Source organism: Oikopleura dioica, chromosome PAR (assembly GCF_907165135.1).
Source record: "Oikopleura dioica chromosome PAR, OKI2018_I68_1.0, whole genome shotgun sequence".
Taxonomy (NCBI): domain Eukaryota; kingdom Metazoa; phylum Chordata; class Appendicularia; order Copelata; family Oikopleuridae; genus Oikopleura; species Oikopleura dioica.
This window is the reverse complement of record NC_137293.1, coordinates 1,795,363-1,817,312: the sequence shown is the minus strand read 5'-3', so window position 1 is coordinate 1,817,312 and position 21,950 is coordinate 1,795,363. Positions and strand designations below refer to the sequence as shown.

Below are 21,950 nucleotides of genomic sequence, written 5' to 3'. Positions count from 1 at the left end.
GCGTGGCCTCCCCTTCGGGTCGGCTTCGCCCTGACTCTTATTGAAAAGAATAATCGGGCATGGCCTCCCCTTCGGGTCGGCTTCGCCCTGACTCTGGTTGAAAAGAAATCATCGGGCGTGGCCTCCCCTTCGGGTCGGCTTCGCCCTGACTCTGATTGAAAAGAATAATCATGCGTGGCCTCATCTTCGGGTCGGCTTCGCCCTGACTCTCATTGAAAAGAAAAATCGGGGTCGGCCTCTCCTTTGGGTCGGCTTCGCCCTGACTCTGGTTGAAAAGAAATCATCGGGCGTGGCCTCCCCTTCGGGTCGGCTTCGCCCTGACTCTCATCGAAAAGGATCATCGGGCGTGGCCTCCCCTTCGGGTCGGCTTTGCCCTGACTCTCATCGAAAAGGATCATCGGGCGTGGCCTCCCCTTCGGGTCGACTTCGCCCTGACTCTTATTGAAAAGAATAATCGGGCATGGCCTCCCCTTCGGGTCGGCTTCGCCCTGACTCTCATCGAAAAGAATAATCGGGCGTCGCCTCTCCTTTGGGTCGGCTTCGCCCTGACTCTGATTGAAAAGAATAATCGGGCATGGCTTCTCCTTCGGGTCGGCTTCGCCCTGACTCTCATCGAAAAGAATCATCGGGCGTGGCCTCCCCTTTGGGTCGGCTTCGCCCTGTTTCTGATTGAAAAGAATAATCGGGCGTTGCCTCTCCTTTGGGTCGGCTTCGCCCTGACTCTGATTGAAAAGAACCCTGACTCTATCACTGAATTGACTGTGATTGATTGTTAATTTTTTAGATTTTGGTCTTTAAGTTGATTGTCATCCGGCAAAAGGGGTCCACCGGGGGTCCTCCGGCATAAAGTGACCAAAGTTTGCCGAAAGTTTCAACTCTTAGCCCAGGAAGGCATTTCATAGCATTATTTAATTTTGGTCTTCCAGCTGATAGTCTTCCACCAGGGAGGTCCTCCGGGGGTCCTCCGGCCGAACTAGACCAATGTTGGCCATAGGTGGCCATTTACTGGCCGAGCGCGGCCATATATCGAATATTTTAATATTGGTCTTCCAGCGGATGGTCTTCCATCAGGGAGGTCCTCCGGGGTCCTCCGGCCGACTTCGACTACAGTTGACTATAAGTGGCCATTTACTGGCCGAGTTTTTATTAGTTCAGATTTGGTTACAACGTGAAAAAATGCAAAAATCGAAATGAACCGCGATGAACCGCGAGAATGACCGGCTGGTTGAAAAAATACCGCCTCACTAAATCAAGTGAGTCATAAGCTTTCATTTAAGCTATAGAACGTCATCATAGCGCGCCTATATCAAAAGTTGAGATTTCTGAAATCTCATATCTGACAGTCTCGGTCAACTTTCGAGCCCCGGGAAAGTGTGAAAAACGAAGTTGGCATAAAATTTTTTTGGCTCTATCGATTTAGGCTGACCTCAACTTTCACTTGGTGTGCACGAAATTATCAAAATCAAAGTAGCAGGTGCTCAAAATTGGCTTCAACTGATATGAGTGCCAATTTTCTCCACAAAAATCGGTCAAAAAAAGCAACAAGAAGATCCATTTTGAAAAATCTAATTGATCAACTTTTCCAAGCGTGTCTTGAAGTATATGTACTCGTAGTTTGGTGAGATTTTTCAAAAGAACCTGGAAAATAGCTTTTAGCCGCGGTAAGCCTACAAATGATGTTAGGCAGTCATTCATAGCCTACTCGCTTGGTCTCGCTTATTCGGGGTTTAGATTTCTATGTTATACATCTCACATGTAACATCTGGCACTTCCGCCATGGAAAAAATTCGCGTATTACAGTGGTATGCGGTCACCTGGGTTTATAAACCCGGAGTCTCAAAATGCCAAGCCTGGTTCTACCAGTCCCAGTTAACCAGGCCTCTGTCTCGTCATCTTCATAACGGACTTCAAGTCCTTAGTGATTATTTTTGTACATCAGCTAAAAAGAGTTTAGCACAAAAATACTCGTGAGCGCAGCGATCACCCAGTCGCATCGCCACCTAGTTGCAGCGGGTCACGCAAAACTCTTTAAAAGAAGATTTTCTCGCTGAACGAAACATCAGAATATCCTGAGCAACCCGAAAATGAAGGTAATGATAAGAGAAAGCTTCAACAATGAGTATCCTTTTTTATCGATTCTTGTATAAATTCAAAAATATAAATACTAAAAAATATTTTTTAGACTTTCGCAACTCTCATCGCCAGCGCTGTTGCATCCCATAGCAGCTACTCCAGCTATTACAGCTCTTCAGGCTATTCCAGCTATTCCAGCTCCTCAAGTTCCTCCAGCTCTAGCACGAGCTTTGAAGGAGAATGCGGAGGAAGAATCACTGATACCGAAACGATCATCTACTCTCCTGGCTTCGAGAGAGGCTACTACTACAATTTCCTCGACTGCAAGTGGGACATCGATTTTGGAGACATTGCTGGCTTCAACATCGTCGCCAACACATTTGATGTCGAGTGGCACTCTGTCTGCGGCTGGGATACCGTGACAGTCGAAGCTAATGGCGATGAATTCAATTTCTGCGGATCCAACGGCTATCGACGACGACGATCCGCATCCGGTGACCACCCAAAAGAAGAAGATGAAGGCAAGGCGAATTACGATCTCGCCAACCCAAGTAGCGATGGATTCCCTGATTTCTTTGTCAGCGGTGGTCAGGCATCGATCAGCTTGACCACTGATTACTCCGTCCGAAACGCTGGCTTCGAATTTGTGTTTGAGCGAATGAGCCGACTTCAGGTCATCGAAATGCACCTAAACGTAAGTTCTTCTCTTTCATCCCGACTTTTAATCCAGCGATTTTTTAGCGAATTTTCGACTCGTTCAGCCGAGAGGAAGACTACTCCCGCCGATACACCGGCCGAATGACCAGGATTCTCAATAAAATGAAGGCTTCTGAAACCGGCGACAGTTGCTACGCTGAAAACGGATTCGCAGCCGAAGCCGCTGACATCCAAGTCTTCGACGCCGACAACATGTGCAAGCTCAACGGCCAACTCAACGCAGCCATCAACTCCTGGGCCCGAAACTGGGCCTGCGATGGACGAGGTCGAGTCCACCGACAGATCATCCGAGCTGCTCGAAAGGTCCGAAACTTCTACAACGACAGAGCTGGCTGCTAATTGTTCAAGCATTTTTTGAAGAAGATTTTTTTTCTGCCTTCGAGAAATCTATTTCGAATAAAGTTACTCATTCATTTACACTTGATAGTTATTTATTTTTTAATAAAATAAACGAGCGTCGCATAATCCTGTCGTTTATCAAATTCAACGCTAAATTTATGCGAAAACAGACCGGAAATTACTATCAACAATTTCGGTTTTCTATAAATACTCATCAAAATATGAGACACGACCTATTAAAACGACCCTTTGGAGAAAAAGTTAACCCGCTAATGAAACAATTTTTTTACGAAAACTATGAGTTTGTTCGTATTATTTTGGAGAGGTGTGTTTGTTTCTGGAGTTTCGCGAGGATTTCAAAAAAATGTGATCACCGTCGCCGTCGCTAAACAAGCTCCAAGGTCACTTGGTAAATGCCCTTTTCGCCACAATTAGAAGTAACGGTCTTCAAATAAAAATTCCCGAATATTTTTTTGAAATCTTCGAAAAGCCAAAAAATCAAGGAAGGACAATTTTAGAAAAAAAGAGAAGAAATTTAGATGAAAGACATTGAAGTCTCGCTAATTCAAGAAGAAGTTCTAGTCGATCAAGTGGTAAAATCAGGAAATTGTTCAATACAGTCAAATACAGTGACGAGGCTGAAAAGAGGGTTGGAGTATAGATTACTTTAATTTATACTTGAATTGAAATGTGAATATAAAAGAATAAATTTACCTTGAAAGGGATCAGTCAGTCGATTTTTCTCAGAATGGAAATTAATAATTTCAAATTATTCAACGATGAATTTGGCCAATTTTGAGGGGCAAGAGAAATTTACCTTCTACATAATTATGTTCATAAATAAGCAATGATCATTTTAATTGTGAAATAATCCTTATAATAACGCTGTAAATGACAGAAATGAACAAATAAAAGGACTCAGCGATGACCCCTTATGCCCGGTCGTAAATGCTACGCAAGACAAACTCGACCTTCATGCATTTTGCATCTGTAAGTACACAGAAGAGCTTTCTATTTCCCATTCAAGAGCTTAGCTAGAATAATTCCTTCCAAGTTGATCTACGAGAGAAATATTTCCAACCACATTGACCTTTGGGCTCTGGAATGTCTTTTCTCAATGAGAATTGAAAATGTTTACAGTACTTTGAACGCCCATCACATTGCGTCAATAGTAGACTATTTACGTCCAGCTCGGAGGGGACAAACAAGAGAATCCAGCTTTTTTGGATTATCAAATGTCCATTCCAAGATCTAACTGTATCTCAGAGCAAAAGAAACTGTTTTGTAGCGCAACTGGAGATAATCTTGTAGCGGATCAACTTTTCAAACTTTTTTTTGAGAAATTTTTTTTCTTGGAATTTACGAAAAAGATAAGGTCATTTACCTCCATCAAAATAACCTCCTTTGAAACCATTTTCAGCTGATGACTGGCAATCCGTCAAAGACCTGGACGGCTTCCCCGACAGTTATGGCCGCGACAACTCAACATTCGAAAACATCTACATCTTCTGTGAGCATGTCAACCAGCCCATGTTCATCAAGCTCTCAAACGGCCTCCAACTCATCATCGTCCTCGCCATCATCCTTCTCATGCTCGGACTTGGAGTCACAATGGAGCCGATGAAAATCCTCAAGTTCGCGAAAAGCCCGTCGGAGCAACAATTGCCACGCTCGTGCAGTTTTTGCTCATGCCAGTTGTTGCCTTTGGCTTGGGAAAATTGTTCAAAATGGACGAGATCAAAATGATGACGATGATCGTTTTGGGCTGTTGTCCAGGAGGAACGCTCTCGAATTTCATGGGTAAGAAATGGTCTTATACGCTTCATTTACAGTAATTTTCAGCCCTTTTGCTTCGTGGAGACATGAACCTATCGATTTTGATGACCTCTGTATCGACTGTGGTCGGCGTTGGAGCCATTCCGATCATGATCAAGGAACCGCGCTGAGCACTCATTTCCGCAGCTCTTGTTTACGAAAAACTTGACCATGAAGCACCGTCAATATTTATAAATTACCTTCTCTTGCGTAGTTTATTTGCTCAGCGCAGTAATAGGCCTTGAGTTCGTTCGTTGTCGACCCTTGCACCGATCTGACGGTGGATACTGTAGCTATTGTCAAACCACTTGTGCTGACGCTGTTTCCTTGTGCGATTGGAATGGTGATCAAGAAATATTGCAAAGGTAAAGGAACTTTGTCAAATTGCCTTATTTTTAATTCAGTGTCTTGAAATTCTGACTCAAGGACCTTCAGTGAAGGTCGATAGCCAGAAATTTCAAGCTGTCTGAAACACTGTCAAGATTGTTGAGCTTTTGAGACTGTCTTGTAGACTGACTTTTGCAATCGATTTTGAAATGTCTTCTAGAATCAAGACAGTCTACCAGACATAAATATTTATCGTCATTTTGAAATTTCGCGCTTTCAATTGTCTAAAAAGACTACCAATTATGGACATAAATTATTTGAGAGACTGTCTAGTAGACACTGAATTTCATAAGATGACCTTCTAATTATTTCTCTTAGACAAAACCTGCGAGATCATCATCAAAATTGGCAAAATTGGTATGCTCGTTGGTCTCGTCGCCCTAGTCGGCATCAACATCGCCCTCTACGGCTCCTCCCTTGTCAAACGCTTTCCCGTCGACATCCTCATTGCTATCAGCTGTGTGCCTTGGATGGGATTCGTCTTTGGATTCGTTTTTGCAAGGCTGGCTAGGGAGCCGCCAAGATCGGCGAGAACGATCATGTTAGAAACAGGATTGAAGAATGCGCAGATCTGCTTGATTATCATGATGATGGCGTTTCCGCCAGAGAAGATTGGGGTGCTCATGATGATGCCTGTTTATTTCTTGTTCTTTCAGGTAAAATTAACTAGATTAATTATATATTGACGGTATGTTTACAATTTGTAATAACTTTTTTTTGTCGAAAGCTGCTTATCTAAAAACATATAAATATGATAAAAAAACCCAATAATTATAGTATTTTTTTCTAGTGTCTAGAATCCGCCGTTCTTGCTTTCATCGTCACCCGCTATCTTGCCTCACAAGACGAAGAAACCCAAGAAAAGCTACTCGAATACGCCCCTGGCGCAGAAAAAGCCGAATTCCAGCGACAGGTCTCGACCAAGATTGCCAAAAGAACTTTCACCCCAGAAGGGCAGGTGGTGGAAGTTCGAAAGGAACGATTTGAGAATGTTCTTGTGACTCAAGGTAATTTTGATCGTAGTTTCGGGAATAAGAAACTAGGATTTTCCGAACGCTTGCTTGTAAAAATCATGCATGTAGAAACTGCATGCTCTAGAATTTCTAGAAGGCTTTTTTCTCTGCGCTTGCTTTGGCTAATTTGAGGCATTTTTCTGATATATTTTGTAGACAATCGAGGTGACTGCTCAATAAGTTTCATGTGCGGCTCTTGCGGAAAAGAAGCCGGCAACTTCCGCACCCTCTCCTGCAACACCGAAGATCTGGAACCTCAGAAAATGAATCCGATCTCGTCCCCTGGCCATCAAATGCGACTTGCTTCGACCCGATCTAATGATTTCGAGGCCGCCTAGAATCTTCAGCTTTCTTCAATCTTTCACTGTAAATACAAGACTGTAACGCACTCTCAATTTTTTGAGCACGCATGATTGAAATCATGGAAATAAAATCAGATAATAAATGTCAGTTCTCTGCGCCATAAAATGAATATGAAATTAAACAAAGAATTCATTTATACAAACTTAGGGACGTTCATAAAAACCTAAATAATTGAACTCATCAGCAGTAAATGGATGAACCTCCATTTTCTTCCAAACACCTTCTTGATAGTCAATCTTCAAAATACTTCTGATTTGAGTTACTCTGCGTTCATGTATTGCCCAGCAATCTCCAACCAAGCAATCAATTATTTTACCACTGCAGCTGTAGCAAGGTGCATCTAACCGGTGGAAAAAGAGTTTTCTTGAAAGATAGAAGACGTCCTCATAATAAGAATTTCGAGTGATAACGGGGATGACGATTGTTCTAAGATCCAACCAAATATTGTCAACTTTCCAAGAATCATTTTTTGATCTTTTAAACGTAGTATGGCCTCAAAATTCGGCCACCCTTATTTTGGGTTAGTTTTAGGGGGTCCCAAGGGGGCGAAACCCCCTAGGATAGACCTTAGGGTTAGGACCTGCGTGCTTCGGGGGAGGTTAGGGTTAGGGCGAGGGTAAGGGTTAGGAAAAATAAAATAAAAAATCACATCATAGGGTTAGGGTTAGGGTAATTGGTCGAGTTTTGAGGTCATACTCCCCTTATTAAAGAGCGGATTTTTATGATTCCGTGGCTAGTCTGCTTATCAAAACGCGTTGTAAGAAAGAATTGCCTTCTTTTTTAGCGTTATAGAACTGACTTGACTGTATCAAAGTCAGTCCATAAGAATCTTTTTTGAGTTCTATAATTAAGCACAATACGATTTCTCGTTATTAACTCCAAGTTATTTTATATTTATAAGAAACAAAAATATCAAAAAGAGATGAGATACTATTTTTGAACCTTACTGGAATCACTTGAATAATATCGGCGTCAAAATAATTGGATATCTTTCTAGTAACCTCATCAGTATTTGAAAGGGCAATGTTAGTCCAGTGTCCCTTCCGAGTTCTCCCATTATAATTCGTGTTTTCTTTGAACTCAACAATATTAACCACATTGAAGAAAGTCTTTGCGAGCAAGCCCTTAAATAAACGTTTTCGCAAGATTCACATATATTTTTCTTACAAAGCGTCTTTTAAAGGTAAACACGTGACTGTCACGTCCATTATTCGCAAAGAGAAATGGAATAGGCTTCTCAATCAATTTCAAATTTCGCGGATCGTCTGGATCTGCCACTTTGCAAGGTCTCAGAGTGCCGAATGCTTTCAAACAGAAAAAGAGCCGCTCGTGATGAATTATTTTTCTTTCACTATACTCAGTCTCGTAGAGCCCATGTCCACATGCTGAGCCTTCATTTTCATTATTGACTCGACCAAGTAAGGCGATTTCTTTAGCTTTTATTGTGTCTTCATCAATAACGGTCAGTGATAAATCTTAGAAGCTTCATAAATTTCGATTGTGATTAAGCAGGGGTCTCAAAAATTAAAGGCGAAAGCGAATCAAAATTTCGAAAGCGAAAGCGAAGCGAAGCGAAAATTTTTCGAAAAAATATAATCTTCGAAAAAGTGTACATTTCAAATTCGGTTTCATTTTTCGCGAAAATTTTTGGTAAAAAGCGAAAGCGAAGCGAAGCGAATTCGCTAAACGAATCCAGACTCCTGGATTAAGAATATCTTTTCTTTTAAGTAGCTCTTCCTGTATAGTATTTTTGCCTGAACGAAGTTCCTGTATCTCTGTATCTACTTTTAACGAGAAAATGCTTGTTCCTATTAAACACTGTACATTCGATCAAATTAGTAGAAAAGTCCATCTGAATATCCGTTATATTAACATCAAGTCTATTCAAAGCGGAATTGAAGGATAGAATATGAACATAATCATTACGCTCTCTTAGTGCTAGGGTAGGGAATCAGAGTTCGAAATTTTTGCGGCTCCCGGGCAAGGGGGCGGCGGGCGGGCGGGCACGGGCAGAATATTTAAGATTCCCGGGGGCAAAAACGGTCACGGGCACAAAAACGAGTTTTCCCGCGAGCCAAGCGGGCACGGGCACTATAACAAATTTTCCCGCGGGCAGATACGGGCACGGGCATGAATGAGAAGATTCCCGCGGGCATAAACGGGCACGGGCGATTTGCCCGCGTTCCCGCACGAAATATTCCCGAGGGCAGCCCGGGGGAACATTTTTTCTACTGCTAAATCTCAAGCCTATTTTTCAAAATAAGAAAATAAAATAAAAACGACCCTGAATCAATTCGGATTTTCGAATCGCAAGTTTTAGGAGCTAGTTAGAAACTACGACCGAATGGTCTCCGTTTCCCCAAGTTGGGCAAACGGCGATGTGAATTAATTTAAATTGATTGATCATATAACTTTTATTGTCTTCTTCACAGTCAATCCCGGCTTCACTTATTTCAATCCCGGCTTCACTTATTTCAATCCTGGCTTCAAAAACTTCGATCCTAGCTTTTCAGACGTCAATCTTGGTGGCTCAAACTTGAATCCTGGCATCTCCAGCGTCAATCCCGGCTTCTTCAATGCTGATCCGGGCGTCACTTACTTCAATCCTAGCTTCTCAAACGTCACTCCCGGCTTCTCAGTTGTCAATCATCGCTTCTCGAATGTCGATCATGGCTTCTTCAAGATAAAATTGGCGTTGAAAAAGCCGAGATGGAGATGGATGAAGCCGGGATCGACGTTGGAGAAGTCGGGATCGACGATGGAGAAATCGGGATTGACGTCGAAGAACCCGGGATGGACATTGGAGAAGCCATATTTGAAGTCGGTGAAGCGAGAATTGGCGATGGAGAAGCCATAATTGATATATTGTCGATGATATTGGAGAAAACATGATTGATGTTGGTGAAGCCAGGATTGGCGTTGAAGAAGCCAGGATTGACATTAAAAAAGTCAAATAATGTATAATGATCAATTAATATAAACTTTTTTCAGATCGCCGTTTGCCCAAATCTCCGTTTCTCCAAGTTGGCAAACGGCGATTTGGGCAAACGGCGACTTTGGCAAACGGAGACCACTCCGATTTCTGATCGAAACAATTCTGCATTTTGCAGAACTATTCTGCATGCACAATGTGCATTGTTCATCGTCCATGAGTTTATTTTTGCATATACACGTGCTTTTTTAAGATTAACGAAGTTTTCCAGCCCATTTCCGCCTTAAAGACCCCGAACACCATACTTTTTAGAATCAGCAGAAAATTTCAAAATCTTTGACGGTTTAAAATTCTAGAGAACTCCACTTCCGGTCGATTCTAGAGCCGGAAGTTGACGAAATTTAGTTAAAATGGTAGAGTGTGACCTATCAAATTGATGCTCAGAAGATTTCGAGTCATCCTAAAATCAATATTTCAGAAGAAACAGTCCCAAACCTGGTCAAAACGTCCGTTAAAATTTTGTAAAAAAAAGGCATAAAGTGATGAATTTTTTTCACTTTTTTCCGGTTTATTTTACCGCGGTTGGTCTTGATTCTTGGTCTAAAATGATAGGAAATCGTCTGAGCATCAATTTTATAGGTCACACTTCACCATAACACCTTAATTACGTCAACTTCCGGCTCTGGAACCGACCGGAAGTGGAGTTTTCTAGAATTTTGAACCGTTAAAGTTCTTAAAATTTTCTGTTGATTTGTAAAGATATAATGTTCGGGGGTCTATAAGGTGGAAATGGGCTGGAAAACTTCGTTAACCTTAAAAAAGCACGTCATAACAGTTCTGTATGCAGATTAGTTTTCAATATACTCCCTCAAGTATTTGGTGTCTATTTCCACGCTATTTAAATAGTTTAAACACTTTTTCATAAGGTGCATTGAATCTGCCCGTGCCCGTTTAAGCTCGCGGGAATCTTGCCCGTGCCCGAATTTGCCCGCGGGAATATTTTATATTGTGCCCGTGCCCGCTTGGCCCGCGAGAAAATTCGTTTTTTTGCCCGTGACCGCTTTTGCCCTCGGGAATCTTCACTTTCTTGCCCGTGCCCGTATCTTCCCCCGGGCAAACGCGGGATTTCGAACTCTGGTAGGGAAAAGGTGGGTTAAAAATTGTAGTCCATGTTTTCGAGGAAATCTTTTCTTAGAATTTTATCGACCCTCGCCTGAGTGACGTATACTTATCAGTATAAAAATCATATTTAGCCTTCACAAATACTACTGCTTTGGTTTGATTAGTCTTGGTACATATATACTCGGGACATGGGCATCCATCTGGACATTTTTCATGCAAGGGGCAGATCTGTTCGGTTGGAACTCCGATGTGAAGACAGATTTCAGAGCATTCACTCATATTCTTTAAGAAATATTTTGCGTGGTCGTGTTTCAAACAAAGCTGCTTGCACATTTCAGCACCGAATTTCACTACTTCGAGGCATTCCTTTTCATTCGCTTCACTTTCTTCTGGAGTGAATGAAATTTGCTCTTCATAGCCAGGCGGGGGAATGGTTATTCCGTCTTCCGCTGAAATTGGCATGACAAATGTTTTGAAATCTTCATGAAATGGATTTCCGCAATTTCTCAACGGTTGGACACACTCTCGCAAAGGATGATCAAGAATGCATTTCTTGTACTCCATCACACAGGCAGAACCGAAGCCAGCCGTAAATTTCTTTCCCTCAAAAACAAGATAAGATGTCAAAAGCGCAACAGCAATCCAAAACAACGACCCCAAAGAAACAACTGTTATCAATTGTGGCAACGTTCCAAAGCCACTAGAATTATTATATGATATACAGTTTATTTGATTTCATACTGATTATTAATTGGGTTCCTGACGTATTGAAATCGTCCCTTTGTTTTGTAGTGCTTGACTCGGAAGGTGTTCCATTTTTGCAGTTGTTTTCTTGCCTCCTGCTCCGAATTTGGAATTATCCTGAAAATTTTAAATATAACAACTAGCAATAAGATATTGTGAATATCTTACCAAACTTCGTTGTCCACTACAACCGCCTTTCCGCGGCTTGAGCAGACAACGCATTTCGCTTGCCAATCTCTCATTTTATGAAAGCTCTTTATGAAGAAGCATTTCTTGAGAAGGGGAGAGATTGAGCTTTGAGAACAGCGTTGACAACCTTGACAATGTCAGTTTGACATGAGAGCGATCAAAATTGACGTTAACTTTTCAGAATGCTCTCAGATAAGAATAAGAATAAATTGAAATAAATGAATTTGTCCTTTTGGTCTAGAAAAGGCAAAAAGACCCCTCGGCTCTATCAAAATCGAAAAAGCGAAATCATCATGATCTCAAAATTTGAGCTTTGACCTTTGGACTGGTAGAAGAACTAACGAACGCACGACGATAAGTTTTCGCTGGTTCTTCAAATTGCTTTTCTTTGCCAAGAAACCGCAGACCCTTGTTTGCTAAGTGCAGCTATTGCGGTAGAAAAGTTCTCAAACAGCTCATTTTTACTACCAAAAAGCTTTCATTGATCAAGAGATACTGAAATTTCACCTTGAATCCTGAATTTTCAACCTTTTTTCTTTCCCGAAAAAAGTGCTTATTTAGTGAAATATTTTGTTTTCAAGTTTTTCAATAGACTAGACAGACACAAAACGCATCATACGACGCGTATTAGCACCGACAAGTCTTGTAACTCCCCCATATCAGTTTTTCATATCCTGGCTAGACTTATATATGATATATAATATATCAAAATCAGCCTTTACGCTTTTCAGAAATTCGTGAATAAAGAAGAAAAGAAGAGAAAATGGGAGAAGAAGTGGATAAATTCACAGGTAAAGAAGTTTTAAAATCAAACGAGAATTTCAAGCATAAAATTTCAAACAACTTTAGTTGATGATTTTATAGACCCGGTGTCTTTTCGACCAAATTTGAGTTGTCTGAGTTTATTATCCTCGTTTTGCAGAAAATTTTTATTGAAGAATTTTTAAGAAAATTAATTAAACTCTACAATTTCTGCCCTCTTGATTGAAAATCGACATTTTTGGCTAATTTAACATGATTTTATAAAATATATCGGACTTGACTTCTGAAGCTTAAATCCTAACCCTGCTCTAAAAGACATTGAGAAACAACTGTAGTTATTATCTTGGCTAAAAACAAAATTCGAATTCAACCTCATTTGATCCGCTTTTGAAAAATTGATCGATCGATATTCGCGGGTCAATTTTCATGTCTCACGTCTTCCTCGGAATTTGTCTTTTTTCTCAAACCCTTTTTCTCCTTCTTTTGCTCCCCATTCTTTCAATTTTTCTAATTTTTCGAATTCGAGATAAAAGAGAGAAAAGGTGTGAGGGCGGCAATTGAAGGTGACGGCTGAGTTCACCAAGGTTTCAAAGCTCGTCAAATTATGGCCCTTTGTGTGTGGCAAACCACCAACTCAAAATAGAGGAAAATAACAAGAAGAAATATTTGAAATTTTTTCACCTTCAGTTGATAAGGAAAAGAGAGGGAACTTTATTTCTTAAAAATAAGAGATTGTTAAAAAGATGGAAGAGAAAAAAGAAGAGAGTTATTTAACTACAGGTTAAAATTTATCGAATTAATTATAATTTTTTAAATAAAAAATATGATCAATGATACGATAAGCTTCGATTTGGTCTCATAACATTCGATGATTTCTTTCATTATTTTTAATTTTTTCAGGTTTTGACTGGTGCTGGAATGTCCTCCAACAAGTCACCCTTTACCACATTCTCGTCGTTATCATGGGTAAAAATTTCAATCTAACAGCTGAATCCCCTAGTCCTTTATTCTAGTCGGGTTTACCGGATTCATCGACGGTCTTCACTCAACTTATCCAGTCTTTGCCCAGAAAAAGCAAGGTAAACATCTCGTTAGTTCAAATTTTTGGCGCTGCGCCATGAAAGATGTCCGCTTCGCACAAAAACAAGTTTTCAATATCGTAATTATGAAATTCAATTGATTCTTTAGATGTTCGCTGCCCGACAGGCTTGGATGACTACACTGGCTACAACTTTACTTTTTCCGAGCTGCTGAACATTACGCAAGTCTCAATCGAACAGGAATGCGAAGCATACGAAGTCCCTGTAACAGACTGTTCCGACTCATCCCTTCTCCTTCCCGACTGCCTCTCCGCTCTTGACAAAAGCGGGTACGACACCCTCAACTGCACTTCCGAAACAGTTATCTTCGACACTTCTCAATTCACCGAAACAGTGCCTTCCGAATTCAAACTTGCCTGTGGATCGTTTGGAAACTCAATTGCTACGAGTATGTCTTTTGTTGGCTTGTTTATTGGATCGTTTTTGGCCGGCTATTGCTCTGATAAATGGGGAAGGAAGATAACGATTATTGTGGCTGTTGCGGCTTCTGGTTCATTTGCGCTTCTTCAGGTCTGAAAATTGATATTTTTCATAAAAATTTTGATTATAAAAAAACCACAAAGATGTGAAATTTTATTCAAATAAGAATTTTTAATCAAGTGATACATGGTGAATCAATTTTTCTTAGATAAACAGTAAATGCTTTTTCGAGCTGATATTTTATTTTCGATTTCTACACTTAACAATAATTAAGGCAATCCTTCCCGGATATCTCGCATTCGTCACCATTCGAATCTTTGTCCAGTCCGCCAATCAAGCTGCTTACATCACCTACAATGTCTTCGGTATTCCGATTTCCTTTGCCCCCATTTCATTCATTTTATCTCTTAGCCGTGGAATTCGTTGGCCCAGATGCACGAGGATATGTTGGCATGATCCCGAATTTCCTCTTCGCCGCTGGCTATGTTTTTATGAGTCTTCTTTCTTACATATTCCCGCATTGGAGACATCTGACTTATGCAATTGCTTTCATTACACTGCCCTTTGCACTTACCTGGTGGCTCTGGCCGGAATCGCCAAGATGGCTCTACAGCTTGAAACGATACGATGAAGGACGAAAAGTTCTAGAGCGATTCGCCAAGGCCTCGAAAAGCGTCGATTACAACAACGTCGAGCTTCAAAAACTCAATCCTTCCTCTTCCTCTGGCGACGCCGAAGAAGACTTCTACGCAACTCTCCGTGAAAAATGCGAGGAAGTAGCTGATACTGAAAAACCCGAAGAAGAGGCTGAAACGACCAATCATACAGTACTGACCTTGTTTACTTCTGGCACGCCATTGTTGATGGTGACATTGAACTTTTGCTTCCAATTCATTACCATTGTCATGGTCTATTATGGACTGATCTTTTCCGCCGGGGATCTTCCTGGAGACATTTATATGAATAATGTTATCAATGGGCTTGTCGAAGTCGCTGCATATATTCCCACCTTCTTCCTCTTAGAGGTAATAAGATAGAAAGAAATAAGGATTGGAAATTTTCTTAGATCTGGGGTCGCCGGATTCTCCTCGGTGGACCGCTTATCCTCGCCGGCGTTTGTATGCTCGGAGGAATGGCCCTAAAGCTCTTTATCGCAGCTGAATGGACAATAGAATTCTTCAGGTAAACAGTTTCCAGTTTGCAAAAGGATATCCTTATTTCTCAGGTGGCTCATGTTTGGCGCGAAACTCGGAGTTTCCGGATCTTTTGCTGTCATTTGGATCTACGGAGCAGAGTTGTTCCCGACTGAAATTCGAGGAAATGCTTTGGGACTTGGATCGATGGTTGGCAGAATTGGCGGCATTTGTGCGCCGTTTGTGAATGAATTCTGGAAATCTGTAAGTCTTGCGAGTAGTCGATTTAATGACAACCTCATCTTAGATCCCATGGCTACCTCCAGTCATCTATGGAGGTTTCTGCGTCGCCTCGGGCGTCTTACTCTTCACTCTTCCTGAAACTAACGGTCGCCCTCTCCTCAACACCATTGCTGAAGCGAACAAGGTATTTTTTGAAAACATGAAGGACTCTGCTTGATTTATATTTTTAGTTCTACGCGAATCACAGTAGTAAAAAGGATGAAGATGAAGAGTAGAATATTTCAAATTAATAAAAACCCGACCTAAAGAACAAATAATAAATGAACTGATTTTCTGTATACTGAAATAAACTTCCATGATCATTACTCATTACTTTCTTCATGACATTCAAATTATAAATTTCAAGAATCACAAATCTACATCAGAGAGTCTGAGTGGCAGAGAACAATTGTATCCATGTTGTCCGGTCAAACACTTGTCAAATTTTGTCGCTTTCATTTCCGCGGTTGATTTCTCACAATTTATTTCTGTCATGGATTTTTCTGAAAAAGGCCGGTTGACACCTTTTGTCAGAATTCTAGTGCAAAACGCTCTGGAAGAAGATCAGAGTTTCGGAAGAATAACGCCGACGGTAGATGAATTGGTGGCGAGAACGCTGGAAGATGGTCGAAAATCGGCGCAAAGAGAGATTCAGGTTCAGTTTGATGAATATTTTTGTTGAAAGTAATTGTTTGTTGACCTTTAATTGAGTTCAAGCATTGAAAAAAATTTTGCTAGGAAGCGCTAGAAGAAATCGATCGAGCGCGATTGACTCCTTTTGTGAACGAGCTGGTAGCCGAGACAATAGAACTGATCAGGTAGGATAAGATCCATTCAAATAGCCCATTTGGAAACTACTTCCGGACAAGAACTTTCGCTCTGTTATTCAGTAATAATTGACTTTTTCCACTTTGGAGATAACGAAGAGAAACTTTATTTCAGAGAAGAGAAGAAAGAATTGAAAGGTGAAGAGGTTAAACAAGGTGAGCGATATTAATGATTGAACACTAGAATTAATAAAAAGAGGAATTGTTTGCGGAACAAGCTCTTATCTCTTTGATCGTTTTTAAAAGAAAAAAAATTAAGTGGAGAATCTGGATCAAAAGAGTCCAGAAGCAACAAGTGCCAAATCATCAGACTCTTCAAAATCACCTTCTCCGGCTTTTGAGAGAGAAAGTAAATCAAAAGAAGCTTCAAGAGTTGCATCAAGAATGGCAAAAGAGACGATCGAAGAAGAAGTTTCTAAAGAGATTGTCGAGAAAGCGATGGAAGATGGACTCGTCTCGGCTTCAGGAAATGATTGGATAACCGTATATAATAACCTACATATAATTCTTTTTTCATGATTCGAATGGCAACTTGAACTCCGGCGTTACAAAACCAAATAGAAATTATGGTTTTTCAATAATATAAAAGCCTCAAGAGCTCTTTCTCGTGCTCTCAGACCCGAAGATTCGCCAGCTTCTTCAAAATATTCAAGTCGATCAAGCACGCCTGAAAAATCATCAACAACCACTGAAGAACTCAAGAATTTGAACGACTTTTCACGAGATGCCTCTCGAGCTGCATCGAGAATCGCCAAAGATGCTCTTGAAAATTCCAAATCAATGAACATCAAAGAAGAAAATTCAGCAGAGCTGCCCTTAGAATCTTCTAGAACTGCATCTATAATGGCCAAAGGAACCACTGAAACAACCTCTGGTCAAGATAAAAGCGCTGACTCAAAGAATGTTTCTAAGGAAGCTTCACGAGTTGCTTCGAGAATGGCAAGAACCGCGATTCTGAATCAACAAGATTCAAGTTCGAGCGAGTCTGACGAAGATGCGTCAAAAAATGCGTCAAGAATGGCATCTAGAATGGCGAAAGAAACTCTTCAGAAAGACCTTGTTAGCAGCAGTTCGTCAGATTCTGATGACAACAAAGAAGACCTTATTGATGCGTCAAAAGAAGCTTCTAGGATTGCCTCTAGAATGGCAAAGGCCGCTGTTGAGAAAGAAGAAGTATATTCTACCGATTTTGTGGACGATGAAACAAAGAGTGGTTATAATGGAGAATCATCAGAAGCCTCTAGAATTGCGTCGAGAATGGCAAACGACGCTCTGAAAAATGAAATGATGACATCTGTTGTTGCCGGAGAAGCCCTAGAAGACGGTCTTTTATCAGCCAATGCTTCAAGAGCTGTTTCTAGGAAAAGCTTCAACAACTCTTTTTAGAAAATTTAAGATTCATCTTGGAACATGAAGATATATGCGGTTTTTTTTTGAGTTGTCAAGCTTGTCAAAAGAGCTTTCAATGTTGACCCTAGTCAAAATGGAGATTCGGATGTTATTTCAGGAAATTCTAGCCCAGAACTTCCGACTGGCAGAATTAATGAAGGAAGGGATTATTATTTTTTCATCTTTTTACCAAGGAGTAGACAATGTTTTTTTATTTGATTAATTATCAAGTAATGCACCCGATAAAGCCGAAGTCACAATAAATGCACCTGACTCGGAAGCGACTGTAATATCTGACAGTATCAGCGCTCCTAGGTCTCCTATCGCCGCCGAGCAAACTTTGGGATCTTCTGATCCTCGAATCACTCCATTGGTTTCTGATATTGTCACGTCTTCAATCAATAATGGTTCGTCTTTACCGCTCTGAATTATGTTTTACAAGTCATTTAGGAATGGAATCAGCAGAAGTGAGCAGGAATGTCAGCCGGCTTGGGAAGCCAATTTTGATCGATGCGCTGAAATCTGCGGAACAAAGTCGGGTTGCCTCTAGAATGGCAGAAGAGGAGACAAAACGCGTCACATTCAATTTCGAAGCGGCAAAAGATGAAAAAGAAAGCGGAAAAGAGGAAAACGCCAGTTCCAGTTTTGACCACTTTCAACAAGAAGCTGCGGATTTAGTCCAACAAGCACTTCTCAATGGCCTTCAAAGCGCGGAGAATTCTAGAGCGCAGTCAAGAATGGTCGAATCTTCTGACAACCAAAGTTACTACCCTCCAATAACCCCCGAAGTCATGAAAATTGTCCAAGAAGCGCTTGACGAAGGCATTCTCTCGAGAGCATCGAACTGTAAGATTTTCGTAGTCATCATCAGAAAAACTTTTCTTTAGATTCCGAAAAAGATCAACCGCGGATGACTCCCGTCGTTTTGAAGCTCGTCGAAGATGCGATGCGCGGCGGTCTCGAGAGCCCCCTTCCGGAAGCGCCATTTCCCGTGAGTCCGGAATTCCTTACTCGACTTTAAAACCGTTTTTTTTTCAAGGAACAAGTCGCTTCAGCAATTCAACCTTTCCTTTCTGAAGCCGGGAAGGATGCGAGTTTTCTGTTTCAAAAGCTACAGGGTGAGAATAAACTCTGGTTCTGTCTCTATTGACTTAATTTTCGTTCAGAGTTATCGGCAATTCTGGCACTTATCTTGCGGGATCATCTGATGGAACTTCCGTCTTTTACAAGCGACCTTAATTTGCTGAAAATTGACGCTATCAACAGAATGATTGACAATTGCGAGGGGGAAAGTAATATGTGTCAAGCGGCTCAAAATAAACTTACAGGAACTATGTCGAGAATTTCTTTAAAATCTAAAATTGGATTTTTTTTAATGACTTTTCACTATAAATTTCAGTATAAATTTTTGACCTTGAAAAACAGTAGTCGAAACACTTTTACAGGCGATTTCCCTCGTTGGTAAGTAGCTGGTCAGAATGAGATCAGAGGGGGAGATTTGTTACTCTTCATATTTACGCTAGAAAGAGAAAATCGTGACAATTTTTGGGTATTTACAGAATTGTGATATTTGCACAGGCTTGGCTCTGCACGACAGCCAATTCTGTCATCATATTTTTCGCTGTTTTTGCACTCAGAACTTTTTGATTTTTGAAAATTTGAAATCATGGAAGAGAATATTTTAGAGCTAGAGAATGACGAAGTGGAAGAAGGTTGATTTTATTCAAAGAAAAAAAGACGGTTAATTTTTTATTTTAGCGAAACAACTCGAAGGAGCAAAGATAATGAAAAAAGAAGGTAAGAAACTGTTTTCAAAATATGAATTTTCTTTGATCAATTTGAAATTGACAATTTTGTAATTAATTTTCATGAAAAAATTATTTAATTTTTAGAGGAAATTTTACCTTTTCTAGGGAAAAAAGAGTCCTAGAGTTGGACAGTTAATCTTTTGTATTTTTTCATTGAACGATTTTAAGAGTTCTTTTCTATAAAAAGCAAAACTGTAAAAATCAATTTTTGCTGAGCACACAGTTACTATCTGCAAATACTGACATTTATTGCTTAGGAAAGATCACTTGAGTCAAACATAAACATAGCGACCGTGTGCCCAAATCTTTTCATCTCCAAGCGCTGATAAACTAATCTCACTCAATTCTCAAATGTCCAAAATTCTGTTACTTTCACTTGGGATCTTTATTTGTTTGGATGTGGATTTTTACTTGTCAATCAAGATGCCATTATTAAATTTCTAATAATTTTCTATCAATGAAGAAATTCTAAAGAAAGCATATTTTTATTTCAAAAATCAGAGTTTTATGGTGTCTAAAAAATACTTGAAATTAAAATTTTTTGTCGAGATAATTTAAATACAGTAACTGCGAAACATAGGACGAATTTAACTTTCATGTTGTAGCAAATAATTTGACATTTAAAAAGTCAAAAGTGCCACTTCACGCTGTCTTTTGTGGAGCCAAATAGCCAGATTCCGTCGCCATGGCAAAAGTTTCAAAAATATTTTAGGAGATGTTTCTGACCAGCTGATTCAAAACCTGCAAGAAAAGGCACTTGATGAAGGGCTTCAATCTGCGGAGGCATCTGCTAGACAATCAAGGATAGAAAAAGAGGATGAAGAAGAGGAGGATGATGGAGATTCGGGCTCGGAAGTCTCTTATTCATCTCATTCTTCTTCAGGCAGAGGATTCAATTAAAAGCATTCTTTTTATTCATTCTAAGCAGATGAGGACTCTCTCTCATTTTTGAGTTTATCAAATCAAAATATGTTATACCTCTCGAGTCATTTTAAATTTGTTTCATTTTGCGAAGTCAAATATCTACTTAAATAATTTAGAATCAGAAGAGGGCGTTGTCCACAAAGAAGGTTTTTGATCGACTTGTCACTTGTTTGAACAAGGAACTGCCCTTTTTCTGTGTTGATAGCATCAAAAGATGGCCTTCTTTTTTATCTTTTTTGTTTGAACCCTTTCTTTTGACAGCGATTCATCTCTGCGCGAGTCCAAATCTCCTTCTCCAGAAGAACAACTTCTCAAAACAACCCTTTCCGAAGTCCTCCCTGACCACGTGATCCCCACCATCGTTGGAACTGCTCTAGATGATGGTCTCGAAAGTGCTCAACGATCCGCAGCAGAGTCTCGAGCTGAAAGTACTCGACCAACATTTTCGGAAGAAACAGGGTCGGTAAAAAGCTCAAGATCTGGCTCAAGAATGAGCTCTAGAAAAGGTTCAGTAAGCTCTCAGGACTCGACTGCTTCTGATGCTTCTACAGTCATTTCCGTCGATGATGGTAAGACGATTGTACAGTCTTTTCTAGAGCAAAAATTTTAAGCCTTCGTTCCGCCAAAAGACCCAGCTGGGTACAAATCTTCTTGGACCCGCTTTGGCCAGCTGAAATGCGTTTTTGAATTGAACTTGCCAAACAGATTTACAGAAGTTGACTTCGAAGACGACTTACTCGAGCAAGGTAAACGAATAAATGAGATAAAGGAGAGAATTATTTTTGAAGCGCTCTCGAATCATGACGAGTCCCTGTCTCCGGTTCTGTCCTTTCTCAAGCCGGATACAGACTATTCTGTTCTTATTCCGTTTGAACTTCTCTATAGGTCTAATACAAGGAAGGTGGTTGAAAAGATTATATTTTTGAGCTACGAAAGTTCTTTTATAGCGACGAAAATGTCAGTAAAGCGCTCTTTTTGGTCAATTTTAGGTCTGTTCTTGAAATGACCAATAAGATTTGAGATTGAAATTTTCGTTATATAAGCGACTTGATGTAGAAAAAAGGAATTTTTTAACCGCTGAAAAAGGCATATTCGCGCTCGAGGGTCAAGAGATGGCATTCACTGGATTGATCTTCCAGCTGATGGAAGATTTGTTGATGGTTTTGAAGAAAACTTCGCGAAAATTTCAACCAGAAGATGCAAATATGTCACTCTCGTTTATGGTATCCTGCGAGATAGGCTTGAAGTCAGTACTCATGGAGGCATGGTGAAATCGAAGGCTGATTCAAGGATTTATTTTCAGGAATGAGTTTTGTTTATTTTCCTTGGCATACAATCATTTTAACCGAATAATTACGCAATAATCGATGGAATGATTTCTAACACTTGAGTTTCATTTTTTACCGTATTTTGATAAAAAGATCTCTCCTTTTATAAGCTTTTTCATAAAAAATGGCGCTGTTATCCATGAGAACCTAACCAGCATTTCTCGGTGGGATATTTGCGTAGCACATTTTCTTGGACTCTCTGATTGCTTGTCGAAAAATTTCCTGGAGACCTAGATTTAACGCCGAAACGCATATACGACCCATTTTTGGGTAATACGATTTT

At 40.3% G+C, this 21,950-nt stretch overlaps 6 protein-coding genes and 1 long non-coding RNA gene across 8 annotated transcripts; 6 read left to right on the top strand and 1 right to left on the bottom strand.

Annotated features, from left to right (window-relative positions):
* The first annotated feature begins 2,043 nt into the window (after positions 1–2,043).
* LOC145703104 (uncharacterized) lies at positions 2,044–3,207 on the top strand. Its single transcript, XM_081780416.1, has 3 exons — positions 2,044–2,090; positions 2,183–2,767; positions 2,815–3,207. The coding sequence occupies exons 1-3, from the start codon at positions 2,085–2,087 to the stop codon at positions 3,127–3,129; spliced, it is 906 nt and encodes a 301-aa protein (XP_081636542.1). The 5' UTR covers positions 2,044–2,084; the 3' UTR covers positions 3,130–3,207.
* Positions 3,208–3,552: 345 nt separating this feature from the next.
* LOC145702786 (hepatic sodium/bile acid cotransporter-like) lies at positions 3,553–6,794 on the top strand. Its single transcript, XM_081780055.1, is given in 9 exon segments — positions 3,553–3,734; positions 4,047–4,119; positions 4,550–4,765; positions 4,768–4,929; positions 4,972–5,064; positions 5,184–5,309; positions 5,650–5,987; positions 6,122–6,338; positions 6,501–6,794. Coding segments are annotated over 9 exon segments (1,473 nt in total). The 5' UTR covers positions 3,553–3,668; the 3' UTR covers positions 6,683–6,794.
* A 4,036-nt stretch (positions 6,795–10,830) lies between these two features.
* Positions 10,831–11,747, bottom strand: LOC145701118 (uncharacterized). The gene is made up of 3 exons (XM_081778346.1): positions 11,674–11,747; positions 11,503–11,622; positions 10,831–11,461 (listed from the first exon to the last, which is right to left on the bottom strand). The coding sequence occupies exons 1-3, from the start codon at positions 11,745–11,747 to the stop codon at positions 10,831–10,833; spliced, it is 825 nt and encodes a 274-aa protein (XP_081634472.1).
* A 602-nt stretch (positions 11,748–12,349) lies between these two features.
* Positions 12,350–15,714, top strand: LOC145706174 (organic cation transporter-like protein). 2 transcript variants are annotated; one of them, XM_081783696.1, is made up of 10 exons: positions 12,350–12,485; positions 13,357–13,422; positions 13,470–13,535; positions 13,645–14,066; positions 14,251–14,341; positions 14,388–15,001; positions 15,043–15,158; positions 15,202–15,373; positions 15,417–15,536; positions 15,583–15,714. In XM_081783696.1, the coding sequence occupies exons 1-10, from the start codon at positions 12,458–12,460 to the stop codon at positions 15,625–15,627; spliced, it is 1,740 nt and encodes a 579-aa protein (XP_081639822.1). In that variant the 5' UTR covers positions 12,350–12,457; the 3' UTR covers positions 15,628–15,714. The 2 variants fall into 2 exon arrangements, with proteins under 2 accessions (XP_081639822.1, XP_081639821.1); XM_081783695.1 differs by lacking the exon at positions 12,350–12,485 and adding an exon at positions 13,005–13,236.
* A 2,141-nt stretch (positions 15,715–17,855) lies between these two features.
* On the top strand, positions 17,856–19,019 carry LOC145701115 (uncharacterized). The gene is made up of 6 exons (XM_081778343.1): positions 17,856–18,014; positions 18,058–18,453; positions 18,495–18,598; positions 18,647–18,725; positions 18,774–18,942; positions 19,007–19,019. The coding sequence occupies exons 2-6, from the start codon at positions 18,060–18,062 to the stop codon at positions 19,017–19,019; spliced, it is 759 nt and encodes a 252-aa protein (XP_081634469.1). The 5' UTR covers positions 17,856–18,014; positions 18,058–18,059.
* Positions 19,020–19,220: 201 nt separating this feature from the next.
* LOC145701114 (uncharacterized) lies at positions 19,221–20,315 on the top strand. Its single transcript, XR_014134255.1, has 3 exons — positions 19,221–19,319; positions 19,366–19,404; positions 20,128–20,315. It is a non-coding gene; the product is annotated as an uncharacterized LOC145701114 (long non-coding RNA).
* Positions 20,316–20,594: 279 nt separating this feature from the next.
* On the top strand, positions 20,595–21,648 carry LOC145701113 (uncharacterized). Its single transcript, XM_081778341.1, has 4 exons — positions 20,595–20,908; positions 20,951–21,085; positions 21,128–21,237; positions 21,427–21,648. Exons 1-4 carry the CDS (start codon positions 20,830–20,832, stop codon positions 21,646–21,648), a joined length of 546 nt encoding a protein of 181 aa, XP_081634467.1. The 5' UTR covers positions 20,595–20,829.
* Positions 21,649–21,950: the final 302 nt, after the last annotated feature.

Coding starts and splice junctions, on each gene's coding strand:
- LOC145701115 (XM_081778343.1), top strand. CDS start 18,060: ATGGAATCAGCAGAAGTGAGCAGGAATGTCAGCCGGCTTGGGAAGCCA. Junction 18,454..18,494: donor TCTCTCGAGAGCATCGAACT/GTAAGATTTTCG, acceptor ACTTTTCTTTAG/ATTCCGAAAAAGATCAACCG. Junction 18,726..18,773: donor TCTGTTTCAAAAGCTACAGG/GTGAGAATAAAC, acceptor ATTTTCGTTCAG/AGTTATCGGCAATTCTGGCA.
- LOC145703104 (XM_081780416.1), top strand. Junction 2,768..2,814: donor TCATCGAAATGCACCTAAAC/GTAAGTTCTTCT, acceptor GCGATTTTTTAG/CGAATTTTCGACTCGTTCAG.
- LOC145701118 (XM_081778346.1), bottom strand. CDS start 11,747: ATGAGAGATTGGCAAGCGAAATGCGTTGTCTGCTCAAGCCGCGGAAAG. Junction 11,623..11,673: donor GTAGTGGACAACGAAGTTTG/GTAAGATATTCA, acceptor TAAAATTTTCAG/GATAATTCCAAATTCGGAGC. Junction 11,462..11,502: donor AGGAACCCAATTAATAATCA/GTATGAAATCAA, acceptor TAATAATTCTAG/TGGCTTTGGAACGTTGCCAC.
- LOC145701113 (XM_081778341.1), top strand. CDS start 20,830: ATGAGCTCTAGAAAAGGTTCAGTAAGCTCTCAGGACTCGACTGCTTCT. Junction 20,909..20,950: donor AGTCATTTCCGTCGATGATG/GTAAGACGATTG, acceptor AAAAATTTTAAG/CCTTCGTTCCGCCAAAAGAC. Junction 21,238..21,426: donor TCTATAGGTCTAATACAAGG/AAGGTGGTTGAA, acceptor CGCTGAAAAAGG/CATATTCGCGCTCGAGGGTC.
- LOC145706174 (XM_081783695.1), top strand. CDS start 13,200: ATGGAAGAGAAAAAAGAAGAGAGTTATTTAACTACAG. Junction 13,423..13,469: donor CATTCTCGTCGTTATCATGG/GTAAAAATTTCA, acceptor CCTTTATTCTAG/TCGGGTTTACCGGATTCATC. Junction 15,159..15,201: donor TGGACAATAGAATTCTTCAG/GTAAACAGTTTC, acceptor CTTATTTCTCAG/GTGGCTCATGTTTGGCGCGA.